We start from the raw sequence: 19,216 nt of genomic DNA, 5'->3' as shown, positions 1-19,216 counted from the left end.
CTGTTATCTCTGTAGCTAGTTCCTGTCCTAGTTAAATCCCCTTTGCTGAACTGCCTTGCCTGCTCTGGCCTGAGCGATACAGGGCACAACCTGCCCAAGGGGAAGGTTTTGTACCTGTGTGTGGTGGCCTCCCCGCCTTCTAAGGCCACCAGGTCCTGTTGTCAGCGAGGATTTGGTGGGACTGATGGGAAATGCAGGTTGAGGCCAGAGCTGAGTTGTCTGCTCCATGAAGGAAAAGACCCCGGGGGTCGGATGCTGCCCCCAGAACGACCCCACCCACAGACCTCGGTCCTCTCGCCAAATGAGGCTGGGCCTGTGGAGGGCTGCCTCTGTGTGTGCCCCGGTCTGGTTCTTGCCCTGCGTGCCACGGGCCCCTCGCTGACTCAGCCCAGCCCTGGACAAGCCTTTCCAAGCCCAGAGCTCTCCTCCAGCTCTCCGAAGACTCATAGCAGAGCTCACACCTTTGCCCTCGGGCCCCATGGTGGTACCGCGTGACCACCGTCCCAGGGACCAGGACACCGGAGCGCAAGCCCGGGGATCAGCGGCCCCTTCGGACTGTGAGCTCCTTGAGAGCAGGGGCCTCCTTCGCTCGCCTTCTCCCTGGTGGCTGGAGCGGCCCTGGGCTAGGCCGAGGGCTCACAGGCTGTGCGAAGGGAAGCAACGAGCAGCCCCTTCAGATGCTCCTGCAGCCTGTCCTCGGGAGCCCAGACCCACGGCTGCCTTGTGTCCAGGGGCCCCTGCGGCTCAGTCCGCCATGATGCCGCAGGCCGTTTGGAACTCAGCTCTGACTTGGCAGGAAAGTGATGCTAACACCACTCCTGGGAAGAGCACGTTCCAGAAGGTCTGGGTTGTGCAAGGGCCCTCCACATGCTGTTCCCCGCCAAGGAGAGAAGTCTTGCAGGCTCTGGGGATTCCCAGAGGCGGGGCCCCACTAGGGTGGGCCCCCGGCAAGAATGGGGCCGTGGCAAAACCTAGCAGAGGTGCTGCAGCATGTCGGGTCAGAGGTAGTCACCAGGAGTTTAAGAAACAGTTCTCTTTTAGCGCTGGGGAGAAGGTCAGGTTTCACTGGGGTCCCGTCAGCTCCTCACTGGTCCCCAACAACCCAGCCCCCAGCTGCATACAAAGCGGGGGTTCCTCCCTTGCCCAGCACATCACTTGCATGTAGCAGACACTCAATATAAACATGTATTGCACGAATGAATGAATAAACGACCAAAGGAAAATATTCCAAATCTTTTATCCCCCAAATTTTTGATAGCACATGGGGAGAAATTCCCACAAGTTAATCAGTCATGTAGCAAATACAAATCACAGATTTCTCAGGACAGCCCCAGTTTCAATTTAACAAGATTGAGCGACTTCTGTGTACCAGGTACTCGGCTAGACACTTATGAAGACCCGTAAATCATAGTCCTAACTTCCAAGGGAGTGGGAGTGGGGGAGGCCCAAGGTGCCTGCACGGTGTGATCCATGCTGTGATGTCAGGCTTGTGGGGCCTGCAAAGTGGAGTGGTTTCAGGTGGCTAGAGTGGCAGGAGATGGGTGAGGCTGGGAAGGTGAGCAGAGCAGACCTCGGAGGCTCCCGGGTGCTAGGCTGAGGCATTTGGACTTTACCCTGTGGACCAAGGGCCACCAGCAAAGGGCTTTAACTAAACAAGTGGTCAGATCTGAAACCTTCTGTCCTGCGGTCAGCCCACGTGCTAGGAAGGTGGCATGTCTGAAGCTGGCCTGGGCACACACTTCCTGGGACTCTGTCTTCAGTCCACTGAAAAGGCAGGCTGTGGGAAGCAAAGCATCGCTAAAATCAATGCGCCAGGCAAGTGAGCTACTGCTTCTCAACCTCTGGACAGAGGCCACCTCTTCTCTGCAATGTATTGTGTGGCCACTGACGTGCCGCAGGGCCTTGCTGGGCTCCCAGAGGCCGGGCCCACTTCCTGCCAGATGGCCTTTGCCCCAACAACTCCCAGGGAGCCACAGCAGGGCGGAGGCCGGGTGGGGCGGTGATGCAAGCACTTCATAATACAAACGTCCCGGGACTGCCACCGACACTGGTGTCTTTGGCTCTTCCAACAGGTACTTTTGGAGATGCTCTACTTCTCTGATGACACCGGTGTTGCTCAGAGCAAGGAGGGCCTCCACGGAAGTTCCCTGTGCCCAGGGCACATCCCTTGGATATTGGCAAAGATGGTACACTTTCTGCCTCATAGGGTGGATTGGATTTTGGGAAACACCTAAAACAATTTAAGAGCAAGCCTGGAGTATCAGTGAGTAACTGAGCTTCCAAACATTATTTTTGGTCCAGCATCCACATGTGACTAGCAGTGTCCCGTGACTGATTCCTATTTCCCTAAGTTGTGGCACCCTTGCAGGACAGGTCCTAACCCCCCAAAGTCCTTCTGTGGCTGGATGTCATGAGCCTCACTCCAAAGTCAACTCTTACTACACTTCTGGGAAGAAATTTGATGCAGAATATATATGACCACAACGTGTGGACAGAACACAAACCCATTTTCCAGAAAGTTCTCAATTTTTACTGGAATGTTGACTCTTCCTTTACTGAGGACATGGATACATAAATCCTTGCTGACCATTGTCTCTTATGTTACTTCTTCTCAGTAAAGGTGACTCCTTAAAGTTTTAATTATCATATACCTTTATAAGGCCTTTCGGGTAAGTAAGTTAAGAAAAGATACCTTCTGTGCCAGACATGTCCTCACTTTTGGTTCAGAAAATGTGATTTGCAGATTCATACAGAGCTCTTTGTAAAAGAAGTCAGAGATTCTTAGAACACCAGAGTGCAAGAGCCTGAGTTTTCATTCAGTCCAGTCCAGCCAGAGTGCATTTTACAGAAAGAGCTTGAGATCCAGAGAGCAGAAGTGATACCCAGGGATGAGCTAGGTGCTGAGGGTAGCTAAAAAAATTAGAGGTGGTCCCAGAACTTAGGTGGGATGACTAAGGGTATAGAACTTATTGGCATGTCCAACGTGGTTTTAGATGTTTTTGTTCACTTCCCTAAGTTACTGCTTCTGCACCAAACACAAAAACCTCATCTCCATGTAAGGGTAACTTCTAGATGTTGGACTTCACATAGTTTTCAAGGATCTGCTGCTTTTCTCTAAGGAAAAAAGAAAAAGTAAGGGAGAAGATAAACTCTACTGAAAATATACAGAAAGACATGAATGCCATTCATCTGAACAAAGCCAGGTTTAGTCACTGTAGGTTTATCTTTTCAGATCCAGATTGGTAACTGGGTTTAATGACTCAGGCCTGCTGACTCCCAGACCCAAGGCCAAACTCTAAGAGTCTGTCTGCAGCCAGGAGGGCCAGTTCTCAGGGAAGCCGCACTTCCTCCTTCCCTTGCTTCTGTTTCCCCATCTGGGTCAAGATGGGTCATCTGGGCAAGGCCAGGCCTCCCCAGGGGAAAGTGCAGCACATGGGCAGTTTGGGGTGGGCTAGCAGGAGAGGCAGTGTGTAGAGGTGACCACATGTGAGTAGCACATGTGAGCAGCAGAGGGACAGATCACCTGGCTTCCTGAATCAAGAACTTGCCTCTGGGTTCCAGCTAATACTTCTAATTCTAAAATTCGGTCACAGAACTGAGCTGAAAGGGACTCTAGATCAGGCCCGAACTCTTCCCTTGATGGCTGGAGAGAGGCTCACAGGGGGTCAAGGAGATGGTCAAGGTCACACAAGGCAAGCTGCCGGCGGGACGGGGGGCTGGCTATCCTTCCCTCCACACCGGGCTCCTACTAGGATCCCACACGCTGAGACATCCGGTTCCCTCTGCTGGGAGGAAGCCGAATAGTGGGGACAGTGTTTGCCACGCAAGGACTGGTTGATTGATGTGCCTCGGAGAGCTGGGCAGTGCAGACAATGCTCCCCTCTTGGCCCCAGCTCTGGACACGGGATACTTCCGGAGTTTGAGGAAAAATCTGCGTGTCACTGGACAAAATGTTTCTTCTCAGAGCGGGGATAAATACCAGTGTTCACCACGGAACCAAAGCTGTCCCACTTAGTGCCTGGGATTGTAATGGTCTCTGATGGGATTGTTAATTTCATTATTAATCTCATTCCCTCCTAGGAATTAAAATTGCTGAGATGGGGATAACTCCCCTCTCCCTCTCTCTCACTGGTACCCCGTGGTTACTCAAGGACTATGTAAAAATAAGGTTGATCAGGGTGGCCAAGAGAAAAGGGAGCTCTGCCTGTCGTATCCCTTCACATAGGAAGACTCGTTACTGTTTACTGCTGTCTTCCCTTTTCTTGATTCTGTGGAAGCCATGCATGGTCCAGGGAGAGTTAGATACTCATTCATTCCTGCATTCATCAAACAAGTACTCACTCCTCACAAAGAAGGTTTTTGTAGCTGTAAAGATCCTTGGGTCTTCTAGTCCAGCCTTCTTCTGAGGCCCAGAGAAGGGAGGTACCTTACCCAAGATCACACAGCAAGTTGGGGCCAAGGTGGGCTACAGTCTTGAGCTCTTCCAGGGTCCCTGCCTGGGGCTAGTTTCAAACTTTTTTACTCCCACCCGCAGCCCTCAAGTCGGTCACACCCTAGGTTGGGACATAATCACCTGTTGGATTTTGTCTACAAGGGAAGGAATGGTAAAAATGCAAGGGGCAAAAAGTGCCCCAAATCCCTCCCTGGGGCCGGCAGTGGGGGGCGGGGGTGGCCTGCACCCTGGAAAGGCCAGTTCTCCATCAGAGCCTTGGCTGCACTCCTGGGGACTCCCAATTGATGACAGGTTTTGCCATATGTATTTCTTGAGTAGACACTGGTGGTGTTGGGACTCAACTCTCCCAAAGTGTGCCAATCGCTGCTGCCCTTAAAGAAGTCTTTGATGAGTGCCACGCAATACAACTAAGGGCAGTGGATCGCTCGGTGGCTTGCAGACCTGTTACTTCCTACCCCTTCCTCTAATGCCCTGAGACGAGTCTTTGGCTTAGTAAGCGTAACGTGTATCTTCGCTTGTCCACTGCTGTCTGCCACCTAGTTGGAAGACACCTGGATATGTTAGACACGGTTTACAGCCGCAGTGGCTCGGGAGCTGCCCCCAGCTGTGCCGCTAACTTGCCGGGTGACATTTCTCCCTTCTGCGTCTCTGCTCCCTTCTTCGTGGGATGGGACTGCGCCAGAATCGCTTCCAGGTCCCTCCCATAGGAATGGAGACGCCGGGCAGAAGGAGCCAGAGTGTGCCAGGTGGGGTCCACGTGGCCCGCTCGCGCCCGCGATTTCCTTTCTCCGCCCGAGGGCACGAGGCATTTAATGCCAGGTGGAAGAACAGTGCTGTTTGGCGCAGGAGTTGAAATTCGGCGGCGGTCGGAGGCTGGTTTCGCAATTCTTCGGCTGCGGCTCTCGGCCCCAGGCGGAGCGCCAGGCGCAGGCGCCTGAGGGTGCGCTATTGGAGCCCAGGGCCCGCGGCGTGTGCGCCTGCGCGGGCCTGCAGCTGGCCCGGGAGGGGCGGGAGCCGCTCGGATGCGCTGACGTCGAACCGCCCGCGCCCCCCGCCCCTCCGCCCGGCTCAGGGTTGGCCGCCACCGCGCCCCGCCCCCTCCCTGGGAGGACGCCCGGACGGAACCGATCGCGGCTGGTTTGAGCTGGTGCGTTTCCATGACGACACGCGCGGCGCTATAAGTAGCGGAGCGGCGGCGAGTCGGGCTTTGTCAGTCCCGTCAGTCTTTCTCAGCCTCCGCCGCCGCCGCTGTCCCTCTGCCAGCGCTCCGGCACCACCTCGGGCCGGCGGTTCTCCGCAGGAGGGAGTGAGGTGGCGGGCGGCCGGGCGGGCGGCTGACGGGGGCGGCGGGGACAGCGGCGGGGCGGCCGGCGGCCCTGCGCGCTCGGCGGCGGCGTCTGGTCTCCATGGGGTCTGCCCGCGGCGCTCGTGCGCTCTAAGGTGAGAGGGGCGCGTCCGGGCGGTTGGAAGGCCGGGGGAGTGGGGGTGACGGCCACGTGTCCCTGCGCCCGGGCCCGGCCTGAGGCCGGAGCAGCTCCCGCGCGGTGGAGCTGCGAGGACACGTGGTCGCAGAGCCGGCCGCCGGCCCCTGACCTCGGGGAGCCGCTGCGCCCCCGGCCCTGGCGTCCCCGGTGAAGCCGGCCCCCGGCGCGCACGGCGGCCGCCCTCCCGGCTCAGGGCAGCCTGGGCTGGAACGGCCCGGGGTTCACCTCCTCCGAACCACGTCAGTGAGGGTTTCTGAGCCGGAAGCTGTTGAAAAGGGTCGGTCGTTCCTTCAACTGCTGTGTTTTTTTTTAAACCCATGTGGCAGTCCGGTAGCAGGTGCAGGAGAGGTAGGAGGCGAGCCGGCGCAGGTCTCCGGGCTCCCATCGCTCGCACTCATTTCTAGAAGGAAGAGACGTGCCATTCCGCCGTATTGCCCTGGAATTTACTTTTTTCTTTTTCATTTTAGCTTTTATTTGTGCTGTGGGTACAGAGCGAATGACCAATATAGAAACCCACTCGGGTCGCTAGAGCTGAGATGAGATAACCTCGTAGTAACAACTGATAATAGTCAGCTGGCCGTGGCTTAGAGTTTTTACGGGATCTTTGAATGACTCGGTGAGTCAAAAAAAACCTACGTTATTAAGATCCCAGTTTAGGCTTCGGCATAGGAGCCAGTCCCAAGACCTTCCCAAAAAGGCCACCTGTGTTTGAAAATGCGAAATAATGGGGGAAAGTGGGGAGTAAACCTCTTAGAAATGTCTAGGGAGAACAAAGAATGTGTTGACTTCATTCAAACCTAAAAAAGGGCGTAATTTCGTTTACTTGTAAATTTTTCAGTTGCTGTTTGAATTAGTACCTGTCTTTTCTAACGTTACCCAGTTTGCAGTAAAGCATTTCATAGCAGAGAGGCGCTGTCTTGCGCTAGTCCGAGTCATTTTAAGTAACTTAGCTATACAGAAAGAACACCGAAAGGTGTTCTTGGGTGAAATGTTTCTATATCAAAAGTTATTGAGATAGGGCTTCCCTGGTGGCGCAGTGGTTGGGAGTCCGCCTGCCGATGCAGGGGACACGGGTTCGTGCCCCGGTCCGGGAAGATCCCACGTGCCGCGGAGCGGTTGGGCCCGTGAGCCATGGCCGCTGAGCCTGCGCGTCCGGAGCCTGTGCTCCGCAACGGGAGAGGCCACAACAGTGAGAGGCCCGCGTGCCGCGAAGAAAAAAAAAAAAAAAAGTTATTGAGATAAAGCTTTGAAAGATACAAGAAAGCAAAATACTTAGTAGGGGTGTATTTCAGAGAAACAAAAACGTCCTAAGCTTAAGCCTGAACATTGCCTTAAAAATGTTTAACAAGACTCTAAATAGCCCAATCTGTCACCGGTGAGCGTATTTAAATGTTGTTATATAGACAGAATGGGTTTGCCGGCAGTTAGTCTCTTCCCTTCCCCTACGCGCGATTTAGGCAACGTAGGTGGTTGACAGTGCCAGCAAGTCACATTAGATCAAGCCTTGCAAGTTGTGCCGTGCATGGGTTTGGATTTATGGCAGGCCCGTCCCCCTGGGCCTCTCATAGTGTCCCATGCCAGAGCAAACTGGCCCAGAACCATTGCCTGGCCTCTGCCCGTAGGCTGCAGGCACTGAAGCGGGTTGCACAGTGGAAAAGAAGCCCTCCCTGGCAGAAATTAAATAAGTTAAAATCAGTAATTTTAAGACAACTGTCATTGACCAGTGTCGCATTTCATGAAGGCCAAGGACAGTGGCTCTGATTGTTAAATGAGCTTTATTTTTGCTTATTCATAAATTATTGTTGGCTTATTTTTGTTATTCATAGTTAGTCAAAACTTATTCCCAGGTGATGGTCATTCATAGCTAAGCAGGTATTAGAGCGCCTGTAAGGACAGTTGAGGTTCCCAGAGCTGCTAATTTAGTAGGCAGTGCTGGCTTAAGAATACTGATTTCTGATCAGCTACAGCAACTGTAATACATTATGTTGATTTGAAGATTGCAGTTTTAACAAACACATGCCTAGCATGAAAATTAGCTCATAAAATTCTCAGGAAACTTAAGAGCACTCAGTAAGTTGAGAGCAATGATGCCTGTTAGTCACTAAAAGTTGTTCTGTATAAGACTTAGGAAATAGCAAGGTGTTTATACAGCAACTTTGAAAAATTGCTGTCATGCTATTTTAAGCTTCTAAAGAGAAACAGATCCGAAATAAAGTAAGCTAACTGTCATGAAACTTTTTCCCTATCAGTGAACTAAGTGCAGGAAAGCTTCTGAAACCTGCATTCAGCAGTTTTTAGCAGGGATATTTGAAATGCGTTCTTTGAGGTGGACAGTACTATATATGGAAGTTCAGTGTGAAAAAATCCAGCGTTGAATCTGTGGAGTCCTCATTCCTTTGAGGTTTATGGAGTCACGTGACCTAAACCTAGGAATAATGGGATTCCCAAACCCAGTGAGTGAGGTGTCTGCGGAGGGTGCTTGAGTAGTCCTGCGTCTTGTGTGTGCTGCCAGTAACTGATCTTCCCATTTAATGTGTTCCGAAGGTGGACAGCAGAGTGTGCGTTTGTCAGGACATTTTCACTGCTGCAGCAAGGGCACGCACATCTTTCAGTGGGACTTGGAATTCCTAGAGAATTGCCTTTGTGAAAAGCTGGCATAATTTCTTTAAATTTCATCTCTTAGTTTCCCTTGTAAGTATTCATGGTTGTTGCAGGCTTATCTTATTAGGAGTTACTAAGTATTGCTAAGACTTCTGAGTAAATCGTCTGCCCTGTCTGCAGTTTGTTGTTTCAGAAAGATATCAAGGAACCATGAACAACTTTAGTAATGAAGAGTTTGACTGCCATTTCCTGGATGAAGGCTTTACTGCCAAGGACATTCTGGACCAAAAAATTAATGAAGTTTCTTCTTCTGTAAGTGTATGTTAAGTCCTTGCTGGGAGTGCAGCTTTGAGAATGTTGGGTTGGATGGGAAGCTTCAGTGGGGTCTTGCGGAAATGGAAATGTCTTATTAGGGAATTTAGAATTTAATTGGCTACGGATCGTGCAATAACAATGATATTCATGCCAGGAATTGACTAAATAGAGTAGGATTCATGAGAATGACGGGCAGGGGAAGGGAAGCCTGTGTGTTGGACACATTGTTAGGCCGCTGATGGGTTTCCTGTAACCACTGTCACTGCAGGACGATAAGGATGCCTTCTATGTTGCGGACCTGGGAGACATCCTGAAGAAACATCTGAGATGGTTTAAAGCTCTTCCTCGGGTCACCCCCTTTTATGCAGTCAAATGCAATGATAGCAGAACCATAGTGAAGACCCTAGCTGCCATAGGGACAGGATTTGACTGTGCCAGCAAGGTGAGCAAAAGCCGCAGAACTCACATCATTGTCATGGCCTCGGTGTTCCCGCAGGGCAGATCAAAACTGCGTTGCTTGGGCAGGAGATGCTAATGAATTGAGTGGGGGTGGTGACAGCTTCCCATGTTTTCCTGTTTCTTCCATGTATTAGCTCCATGTATTGTAACACCTCTTCTTTTTCAGACTGAAATCCAGTTGGTGCAGAGTCTCGGGGTGCCTCCAGAGAGGATTATCTATGCAAATCCTTGTAAACAAGTGTCTCAGATTAAATACGCTGCCAATAATGGAGTCCAGATGATGACTTTTGATAGTGAAGTTGAGTTGATGAAAGTTGCCAGGGCACATCCAAAGGCCAAGTAAGTTACTCCTCCATTTGAGGGCAGGGTCAGATGTGGCATCTGTATAATAATGGCAGACAAACTCAAATTTCCAGTTGTTAGATTTCCATACTTTAGTAAATTATCTGTGTACTGGGTCAGAGACAAAGTAGAAAAAAACTTAAAGCCTCTTGATTAATAAAACCAAATTAGACGTAAACCACAGGGTATCAGAGCCCAGGAGTCTCTGTCTTAACCATGGCTGTAGGTGATCGTCTGTTATGGGAAACTTGATACACTTTTCTTGCCTCTAGGTTGGTTTTGCGGATTGCCACTGATGATTCCAAAGCAGTCTGTCGCCTCAGTGTCAAATTTGGTGCCACACTCAAAACCAGCAGGCTTCTTTTGGAACGGGCGAAAGAGCTGGATATTGATGTCATTGGTGTCAGGTGAGATCTTGGTGATGGCAGAGGTAGAGATTAAGATTAGACAATGCAAGTTTTATAGGTTTTCTCCCACTGTGAATAGTTATTTCCAGAAATAGTAAGAAATAGCATATTCTACTTTTTTTGCCCCAGCTTCCATGTGGGAAGTGGTTGTACTGATCCGGAGACCTTCGTGCAGGCCATCTCTGATGCCCGCTGTGTCTTTGACATGGGAGTGAGTATATGTGAACCCCAAGTGGGAGGAGGGGGGCAAGGATGACAGTAATAACTAGTCCCAATTCCAGAACTGACCTTTTGTAGAGGTCATCTCATATTACAGACATTTAACCCCATCTGCTGCGTGCATTTGTCATGCCGTGTTAGGAATCTGGCTACTTGGTTGACCCAATTTGATTGAATTCACTTTCTTGACTCCAGGCTGAGGTTGGTTTCAACATGTATCTGCTTGATATCGGTGGTGGCTTTCCCGGATCTGAGGATGTAAAGCTTAAATTTGAAGAGGTAATTTATAACAAAACTATAATCTGTAGCTCTTAGCAAGTTCTTTTTTGGAATATTTCAAAACTTAACTAGTTTTAACAGATAGTAAAGGGACTATACAAACGTGAACATAAATGTCTTGGTGTGGTAATTTGAATGACTTCTGTGCTATTTAAAATGGTACTTAAGGGACTTCCCTGGTGGCGCAGTGGCTAAGACTCCGAGCTCCCAATGCAGGGGGCCCAGGTTCAATCCCTGGTCACGGAACTAGAAGAAGTTAGGCCATTATATGCTACTCATTTATAAAATAAATCCGTATTCTTTTTTGTTAAAATTATGTGCATAGGCAGAATAGAAAGTTTTGTTCTGTTGGCATGTATTTGCTAGATTAAAACATTTAGGCACTTTGTAAGTGGTAATAAATTTGTATCATTGTTTAATAAAATCATATCCATAACATCTTAAAGAGGGTAGAAAGGGTGTCTGGAGGGGAATCAAAATGAAACCACAGGGATGTACAGGCTGGTTTTCAGGGAGATGTTTATCTTTTGCTGTTGTTTGAGGGTAAACCTCTCTGCTGATGACTGCTCTCAGTGCTTTTGATGTGTCATGTCACAAGGTACTGGTCCGTGTGAGTTCCCCTTGATGACTAACTGCTCTTTTCTATCTCACTCTGGTAGATTACCAGTGTAATCAACCCGGCGTTGGACAAGTATTTTCCATCGGACTCTGGAGTTAGGATCATAGCTGAGCCAGGCAGATACTATGTTGCATCAGCTTTCACGCTAGCAGTTAATATCATTGCCAAAAAACGCGTATTAAAGGAACAGACAGGCTCTGATGGTACGTACAAAGGATGATTCATCGCGTGTACAGCAAAGTTGGTACATGAAGTGGTAATTGAGACTAATTGTGCTTTTCTAGATGAAGATGAGTCAAGTGAACAGACGTTTATGTATTACGTGAACGATGGAGTGTATGGATCTTTCAACTGCATCCTCTACGATCACGCGCACGTGAAGCCTCTTCTGCAGAAGGTACCTTGTGAACACGCTGTAGACAGCAGTTAAGAGGATTGGTCAGAACAAGTGTAAGCAGGCGTGCTTTTCTCTCTCTCAAATGTAGAGACCCAAACCAGATGAGAAGTATTATTCATCCAGCATCTGGGGACCGACCTGTGATGGCCTGGATCGCATCGTTGAGCGCTGTAACTTGCCCGAGATGCATGTGGGCGATTGGATGCTCTTTGAAAACATGGGTGCTTACACTGTCGCTGCTGCTTCTACTTTCAATGGATTCCAGAGACCAACCATCTACTATGTGATGTCAGGGCCAACATGGTTAGTGACAACAGTGTGTGTGTTTATGTTTCCTGTAAGAAAATAAAACCTTCCAGGATTTGTTATGCTTGCTCTTGTCGAATAAGAAATTGCTTTACTTAGGGTTAAATAGTAACTTTTTTTTGTTTGTTTGTTTGTTTGCGGTACACGGGCCTCTCACTGTTGCGGCCTCTCCCGTTGCGGAGCACAGGCTCCGGACGCGCAGGCTCAGCGGCCATGGCTCACGGGCCCAGCTGCTCCGCGGCATGTGGGATCTTCCCGGACCGGGGCACGAACCCGTGTCCCCTGCATCGGCAGGTGGACTCTCAACCACTAAGCCACCAGGGAAGCCCCAGTAACATTTTTTTAAATTGTTTTTCTCTCCATATTAATGTATGCTTTAGAAATTTTGGAAAATACAATGGAAGGAAAATCCCTTCAATAATAGTGATCTGTATTTTCAGATTTTTAAGGCATAATCATTTTAGAAAAGATTGATCAGGATATTTCTATGCAGCTAGAATATTTTAATTAGTGTCTGTGACTTGTGCTTTCCTCGTTACCATAAAGATGGTTCTGAAGAAATGCTTGCTGTAGAGCTACGTTGAATTGCTTCCTGATGACATAGTAACCAAGGACATAAATAGGCTCATGAATAAGTTATTCTCAGTTTCTCGGTGTGGAATTGCTCAGTGAGGGGTGACTCAGGGTTTCTGAGCGTGCCACTCTGTCTCTTTCAGGCAACTGATGCAGCAAATCCAGAACCACGACTTCCCCCCCGGCGTAGAGGAGCAGGACATCGGCACCCTGCCTGTGTCCTGTGCTTGGGAGAGTGGAATGAAACGGCACCCAGCAGCCTGCGCTTCAGCTCGTATTAATGTGTAGATACCATTCTTGTAGCTGTTAACTGCGAGTTTAGCTTGATTTAAGGGTTTGGGGGGGACCACTTAACTTAATTACTGCTAGTTTTGAGATGTCTATGTGAATAGGGTTGGCACAGATGCAGCAACGTGGAAGACTAGGCGATGGGGTCACACTTATCTGTGTTCCTATGGAAACCATTTGAATATTTGTTTTATATGGATTTTTATTCACTTTTCAAACATGCTACTAAAGCGTGGCCCTCAGCTGCTGAGCAAGCGTTTGTAGCTTGTGCACTGGCAGAACGGGCCAGAAGCTCAGTGCTGTGGCCTGTTTGAAGTAAAGTATAGGCACTGGGAAATGTCTACGGCGTGTCCATTGCAGATGGCTCACCTTGCGTGTGGTTTACAGGTGGGAAATGGATGCTTCTCCCATAGGCTGAGAAAATTGCCCCAGAGGACTAAGGAGTTGACAGGTTTTCAATATTTTGAAGATCCACGGGATGCCTTTTTCCTGCCTGACATTTTTATTTCAAGTCCACAAGTCCTGTAGGAAGTTTGCTTTGGATTCTCAGAATAGTGAGTGGGTCTAGCCCCATGTGCGGTGGAAGGAAAAGGAGGGGCGAGACAGTGGGCAGTCTGTGCTGTTAACGGCTCGGTCCACCCTGGATGCAACTGTGAGCCTGGAGTGCCCAGGGCCCCTTGTTAACTAGCCGGCCTGCGGCGAGCAGGGCCAGTGCCCAGGCCCCCTGCACCCTGCCTCCAGAGGCTAGACACAGGCCCTCCCCATCTTGACTTCACTAGTTGCATAGTTACAACTAGTTGGGAATGTAGCACAGCTTTTGGTAGTTGTTACACGTGTTGTAGAGCTTTACCTTCCGACCTTGGCCTTTTATATTCTCTTACTCAACTTGTACCCCCAGTCCTCAGAAGAGGTTGGCAGGCTCCCATACTAAATTTCCAAAATGGGAATTGTGAATTCCTGCTGTAGCACAGGGAGGAGGGAGGAAAGGAAGGCCATGTAAAAGCCAGGTGTCACCTTAGTAACTGCCACTGGTCTGTATCAGACACTGCAGACGGCACTGAGTGTCTCACCAGCTTCGTTAGAGGGACACGGGGAGACAGCATGTGGTACAGATGGGAATGCTGCAGCTTCTTGCATCTCAGGGACTACATTAAGCGCTTCTGCTGATGCTGTTGGTACCTTTACCAAGGAGTTGGGGGAGTGACTTGCGTTTCTAAAAAGCCACCTTCCCCCGAGACCTGAGTTCCACCTGGACACAGCACATTGCTGTGATCACTGACGTCACATCTCGGCTGGTTAGCCAGACCCCTGAATAAGACTTCTTAGGAGCCACAGAGAAAATAGGTCTGACTAGAGTCTGGGCAGAATAGAGGAAAGAACACAAGTGGACTGTCTGTCCGACTTCCTGTGAGCACATCCTTTTCTGGGTCCTCAGTCTGCCCGCTGCTAATGTTCAAAATAAAGGAATTGGTGTTCTGTATGGATTAAGTGCCAAGAAATGCAAGCTAGATGCCATGCCTAAGACTTTGAGAAATTAGATTTTCTACCTTCAGAAGTGAGGAGTAACAAGATGCCCTAGTGACAGCACTGAGCTTGGATTGAAAAGAGGAGAGGTTTTCCACTCAAAAAGTATGCAGTACTGAGGGCTTGGGAACTGCTCTTCTCGCAGCCTGTTAGGTAAAAGTGCAGTCCAGCCAACTGGCCAGTGCTGGTGGAGACAGAAGTAGCCCCAGGTAGTCCCATGGCGCCCATACAACAGCCTCTGAACCTGGCTCATGGCAGCTTGGTGAAGCAACTTGTGAGCCCTGGAGCCTGTATGGTGACACGGCCTGGGCTGGGCCAAATGACCTCCCGTGGCCCCTACACCTGGGTGTGGGCGAGTTTGGCAAAAGGATGGAGATCTCAGACGGCTGGGTGCGTGTCGGTCAACACTGTCCTCCAGGACCCTCAAGTTCTAGCTTGCAGTGTGCACTTACTATGTCCATTACAGATGGTACTGTCCGGTCATTCATAGAAATGACATTTCTAGACCTTGATTTGAAGTGAATATAGCTCTGGCCTCCACCAAGGCTGTGGGTGACTCTTCCTCCTGAGGGTGTTGGAGTCTCCACGCAGGCCCCCATGGGAGGGGCTACTGGTTCAAGGTAAAGGAAGTGGTTTCCAAGCCCCTGCATTTGAATCACTTGGGGAACGTGTGAAAATGCAGATTGCCGGGTCCACCCCAGGACTGGGGACGGAGTGTGGGGCAGTGGGTAACCACCTGGGCAAAGTAAGATGTCACTGATGCTCCTTACACCACAGTAAATCCCAGATGGAAGTTTTCATTGTGACAGGTTAGGCCACAAATGTATTAGAAGAAAACATTTGAAGTCAAAAATGCAAGGGGCAGGGGCTTCCCTGGTGGCACAGTGGTGAGAGTCCGCCTGCCGATGCAGGGGACACGGGCTCGTGCCCGGGTCCAGGAAGATCCCACATGCTGCGGAGCGGCTGGGCCCGTGAGCCATGGCCACTGAGCCTGCATGTCTGGAGCCTGTGCTCCACGACGGGAGAGGCCACGTGGAAGGGGCCAATTTCTTTCCTGTTCAAAGAGCTCCAATAAATCTGTAAAAAAAGAATTCAATAGAAAGTGGGCAAGCCACTTAGGTTCACAGAAAAGAAAAAACTTTGAACAAACTTTAAAACGCAAGTGCATATTAAAACTATGAGAATCTATCACCTGTCAGTTTGACGAAGGTAGAAGAGTGCACTGGCTTGCTGGGTAAGCAGGCTGGCTCGCCCAAGGCAGATGGGAAACTGAGAATAAGAAGAATCTCTGGAGGGAATTTGGCAATATCAGAAATAATCCACGTTATCTTTGCCCTGACAAGTCTACTTGTAAGAATTTTCTGATAAGTCGGCTTAAGGCTTTTCATACATGCATGCTGTACAGACATTGTGACTGTCTGTACAGCATGTATTAGAAACAACCGTATGCTCGCGAAGAGGGTGTTTGCTGCTGAGAAGATCACTGGGACACACGGCTGCTTCAAGACGCAGAGCCCTGCAGGAGCTGGTGGGGGACGATCTCCAAGCTGGAGAAAGAGGGGCAGAGGAGCACCGTGCAGTGAGCTATCCCGTGTGTAAAAGGCAAGCCAGGCTTGGTGTGCACGCCTGTACCTGCACACGTGTGGAAACTTCTGAAAGGACTGACGAGAAACGCAGCAGGAGGATGGAGGCCTGAGGAGGGGAGTGGAGACTGACTTCATACGCACTTTTACACGTCTATTGCTGATCTTAAAGGAATCAATGAATATGCCTCCTGGGTGAGGAAGGAGAGGCCCAGAGAAAAGGTCCTCAGTCGTGTAACTCCTACGCGCACGAGCGGCTGAACCAGGCCCGCGGGCTGGGCCGCCCTGCAGGGCTGGCTCGCACCCACCCAGCTCCTGAGGCTGCCGGAAGCAGCGGCCGAGTCTTCGGGGCCGAGTACTCACCCGCCCCCACACACACACACACCTCTGCCCCGCAGCCCCGTCCCCGCCCGGGCGGGGCCGTCTGCCCTGACAGGGCGCAGTCCCCCCGGGGACGGGGTCAGAGCCTGAGCCTGCACCTGGACCCGTCCGCGCCCAGGGCGCCACTGTCCACGCCTTCCACAGCCCTCTCTAGCCTCCCGGCTGACCAGCCTTCGTGCTGCCTCGCAGGCGGCCCACTGGCCCACGCAGGCCTCACTCGGTCTGTCTTCTGTAGCCCTGTGCTCCCCACGGCCCACGGTGACCCCTGTGATGGTCACCTTGCATCTGTGCAGACTCCATCCTTGTTTGTCAGGTTACTCTACCTGCCAGCTGGTCAGGCTGTATTTTATGTGGCAACCCTATCAACCAGGCTTCCGAGTCCCGGGTACCAGGAGCCCGGCCTCGGCTTCTGTGTGCTGTGTGGCCCACGGGAAATTAGTGCTCCCGCGGGCTTTAGGCTGTCAAATGGGACAGAGGCAGAAAGCTCCTATATGAAGCTGGCCGGAGAGGCTCCGAAACCAGGCTGGGGGATCCGCGCTCCCAGGCCCGGACGGCCCTCCCGGCTACGGCCACCAGGGGGCAGCAGCACCTCGTGCTTGAGACTTCTCGGCCCATCTGGAGCTGCGACCAAGTGGGCAGGTCCTTCAGTCCCTCAGCAAACGATGGCAGAGGCCTGACAGGAGGGCTGTGGGGACTGGAGCGTGGCCTGGCTCAGGGGGAGTCCAAGGGCAGCCACACCTGGGCAGCTAGGCTCTGAGGCTCCAGACAGCTCGCCCTGGACCAGGCTGCTCCCCCCGAAAATCTTGCGGAGCCCCACAGACGAAGACTCCCCCAGCCCAGCCCTCACACGCAGGGAACAGCTGGGGGTCCCCACGGCCTGCATTCTCTGCCCCCTGCCTGTCCGGAGTGGGTGATGCCCCAGCCTGGGCTCCTGAAGTACCCACACCACACTTGGTGACCTGCCCGGCCACCCCTCAGGCGCCCCCTGGACACACCGCTCGTGCCCGTGCCCCGCCCGGGCCCTGCGGCCAGGCTCACCCGCCCCCCATCCCCCGCTGAAGCGTGGGTGGCGTGGGAAGCAGGGGGCACTGCCCTCACAGTCCACCCGCTGACCAGCCCTTGAGGCCCAAGTCCAGGTCCTGCTTATCCCCACACATCGGTCCCCGGGCGCCCAAGGCTGCTGGTGTTACCCCTCCCCATCTTCGCCTGGCCCGGGGCCATACTCTTCCCACAGCGGGGCCTCCCCACCCTGGGCGCCTGGTGCCAGCCCCGGCTCTGGCGCCCCCTTCTGGAGGAGCCAGGAACCATCTGCAGCCCTCGCTCTGAGCTGGAGGGGCAGGGGGCAGATCCTGGCCCACGGGCATCCTTGCCCTCCCCCAAGGCTCTGCAGCCTGTCCCTCTTTATGTCACACTTAGTCATTGCACTTGTAGTACCTTATTCTACAGAAGTAATCCCGATGGACACAGAGATGTATATAAAACGTATTCACATTGTGACAGGGAAAAGCAAACTGTCTAAATCTAATTGCAAAGAATTGATTAAACTATGGGACATCAATATGATGGAACACTACATGATACCTCATTAAGTGAAAAAAGCAGGAATATGAAATAGCAAGTATACTACAATTCTATTTTTGTAATCCCTAAGTGTACAACTACATTTATAGAAAAAAATAAAAACACTGAGAATATATACACCAAAATGAACAGTGATTATGTCTGGGTGTTAAATTTATAGGTAATTGTTCTCTTGTTACTCTGTATTTTCTGTAAAGAATATATGTAACTCTTAGAGAAAGTTTAAAAGCAACATAAAAGCTATCAGAAAAATGAGGCCTTAAAAAACCCCTATCACAACAGTATCATGCCAAAAGCTAAGCATACATCATATTAAGAATTCAATATTTTCAATTTTAGATTGAAATCTAAAATTGCATTTTAGATTGCGAGATCAAGGTCAGCACCCTTGGTTCTCTGGGCCCCTGCCTTATGTGCCCAGGGTCACGTGGCTTGTCAGTGGCCAGGCTGAGACTTGTACCCCTGCCTCTGTGTCTGAGGCCCACTGGGTGCAGTTCCAGGCTGTGGGGTGGACCCCACGCTTCGTTTGTTCACTCACTCATTCTGAGCCTCTAATTTTTTTTCCCCCTCTTGTTTTTGGCCATGCCACGTGGCTTGCGGGATTCTCAGTTCCCCGACCAGGGATCGAACCCGGGCCGTGGCGGTGAAAGCCTGGAATCCTAACCACTAGGCCACCAGGGAACTCCCTAATTCTAAGCCTGGCCTGTACCGTCTCTGGGTAGGGGAAGGGGGAAGGCGACCAGAAGGAAGTGAATTATGAGGTCAGTACAAGGGAAGCAACGCTGTGGGCGAGGGGAGCACGGGGGCCGTGGGGAGTATCTGGGGAGGGTGGGGACGGCTTTCTGGAGGAAGGGGCGTTTGCATGGCGTCTTGGGAAAAGCAGGTGTGTGGGCGTGCATGAAGTTCATGGAGGCCGTTTCAGCCCAAGCTGGGGACAGGAGTAGGGTGGGTGCCCTGCTGTGAAAGCCGACTGGGCCAGCTTAGAGCCAGGGCCAGGGGCTCGGGTCCCGCTCCCACCCACCTGGAAGGAGCTGCAGGGCTGCCACCCAACACAGCCTCGCACACGTCCCCAGAAGCCACTCACCTGCTGATACAGGCCCAGGCCAGACGCGCCGGGAGTCTGGTGCCGAGTCTCTGCACGGTGGTGCCTGGGTGTGCGTCTATGACACTGCCTTGTAGGGCAGACACACACCCCAAACTAGACGCCTGAGTCCCACCAAGCCCTGTCTGCAGAGACCACACCACCTGCTCCTCTACACACACACACACACACACACACACACACACACACACACACACACACGCTGAAAGGGGCACTGTCTGGGGGGTAGGATCATCTGACTAGTTCTGATTCTGCCACCGAGTTGCTGGGACCTGAGGGACATGGCCGGTTGCTAGCCGAATC

The 19,216-nt window shown here is 51.5% G+C and overlaps 1 protein-coding gene across 2 annotated transcripts; it reads left to right on the top strand.

The window, feature by feature from the left end:
* Window positions 1-5,728: 5,728 nt before the first annotated feature.
* On the top strand, window positions 5,729-14,222 carry ODC1 (ornithine decarboxylase 1). Of its 2 annotated transcripts, XM_082851482.1 has the most exons (12): window positions 5,729-5,893; window positions 8,482-8,628; window positions 8,719-8,850; window positions 9,122-9,295; window positions 9,479-9,651; window positions 9,927-10,061; window positions 10,191-10,272; window positions 10,476-10,559; window positions 11,219-11,381; window positions 11,463-11,575; window positions 11,664-11,878; window positions 12,598-14,222. In XM_082851482.1, the coding sequence occupies exons 3-12, from the start codon at window positions 8,749-8,751 to the stop codon at window positions 12,740-12,742; spliced, it is 1,386 nt and encodes a 461-aa protein (XP_082707608.1). In that variant the 5' UTR covers window positions 5,729-5,893; window positions 8,482-8,628; window positions 8,719-8,748; the 3' UTR covers window positions 12,743-14,222. The 2 variants fall into 2 exon arrangements, with proteins under 2 accessions (XP_082707608.1, XP_082707609.1); XM_082851483.1 differs by lacking the exon at window positions 8,482-8,628.
* Window positions 14,223-19,216: the final 4,994 nt, after the last annotated feature.

This window comes from Leucopleurus acutus (assembly GCF_964270905.1).
Source record: "Leucopleurus acutus genome assembly, chromosome: 12".
NCBI classification, from domain to species: domain Eukaryota; kingdom Metazoa; phylum Chordata; class Mammalia; order Artiodactyla; family Delphinidae; genus Leucopleurus; species Leucopleurus acutus.
Note: the sequence above shows the minus strand (reverse complement) of the source record. Positions and strands in the feature narration are given on the sequence as shown.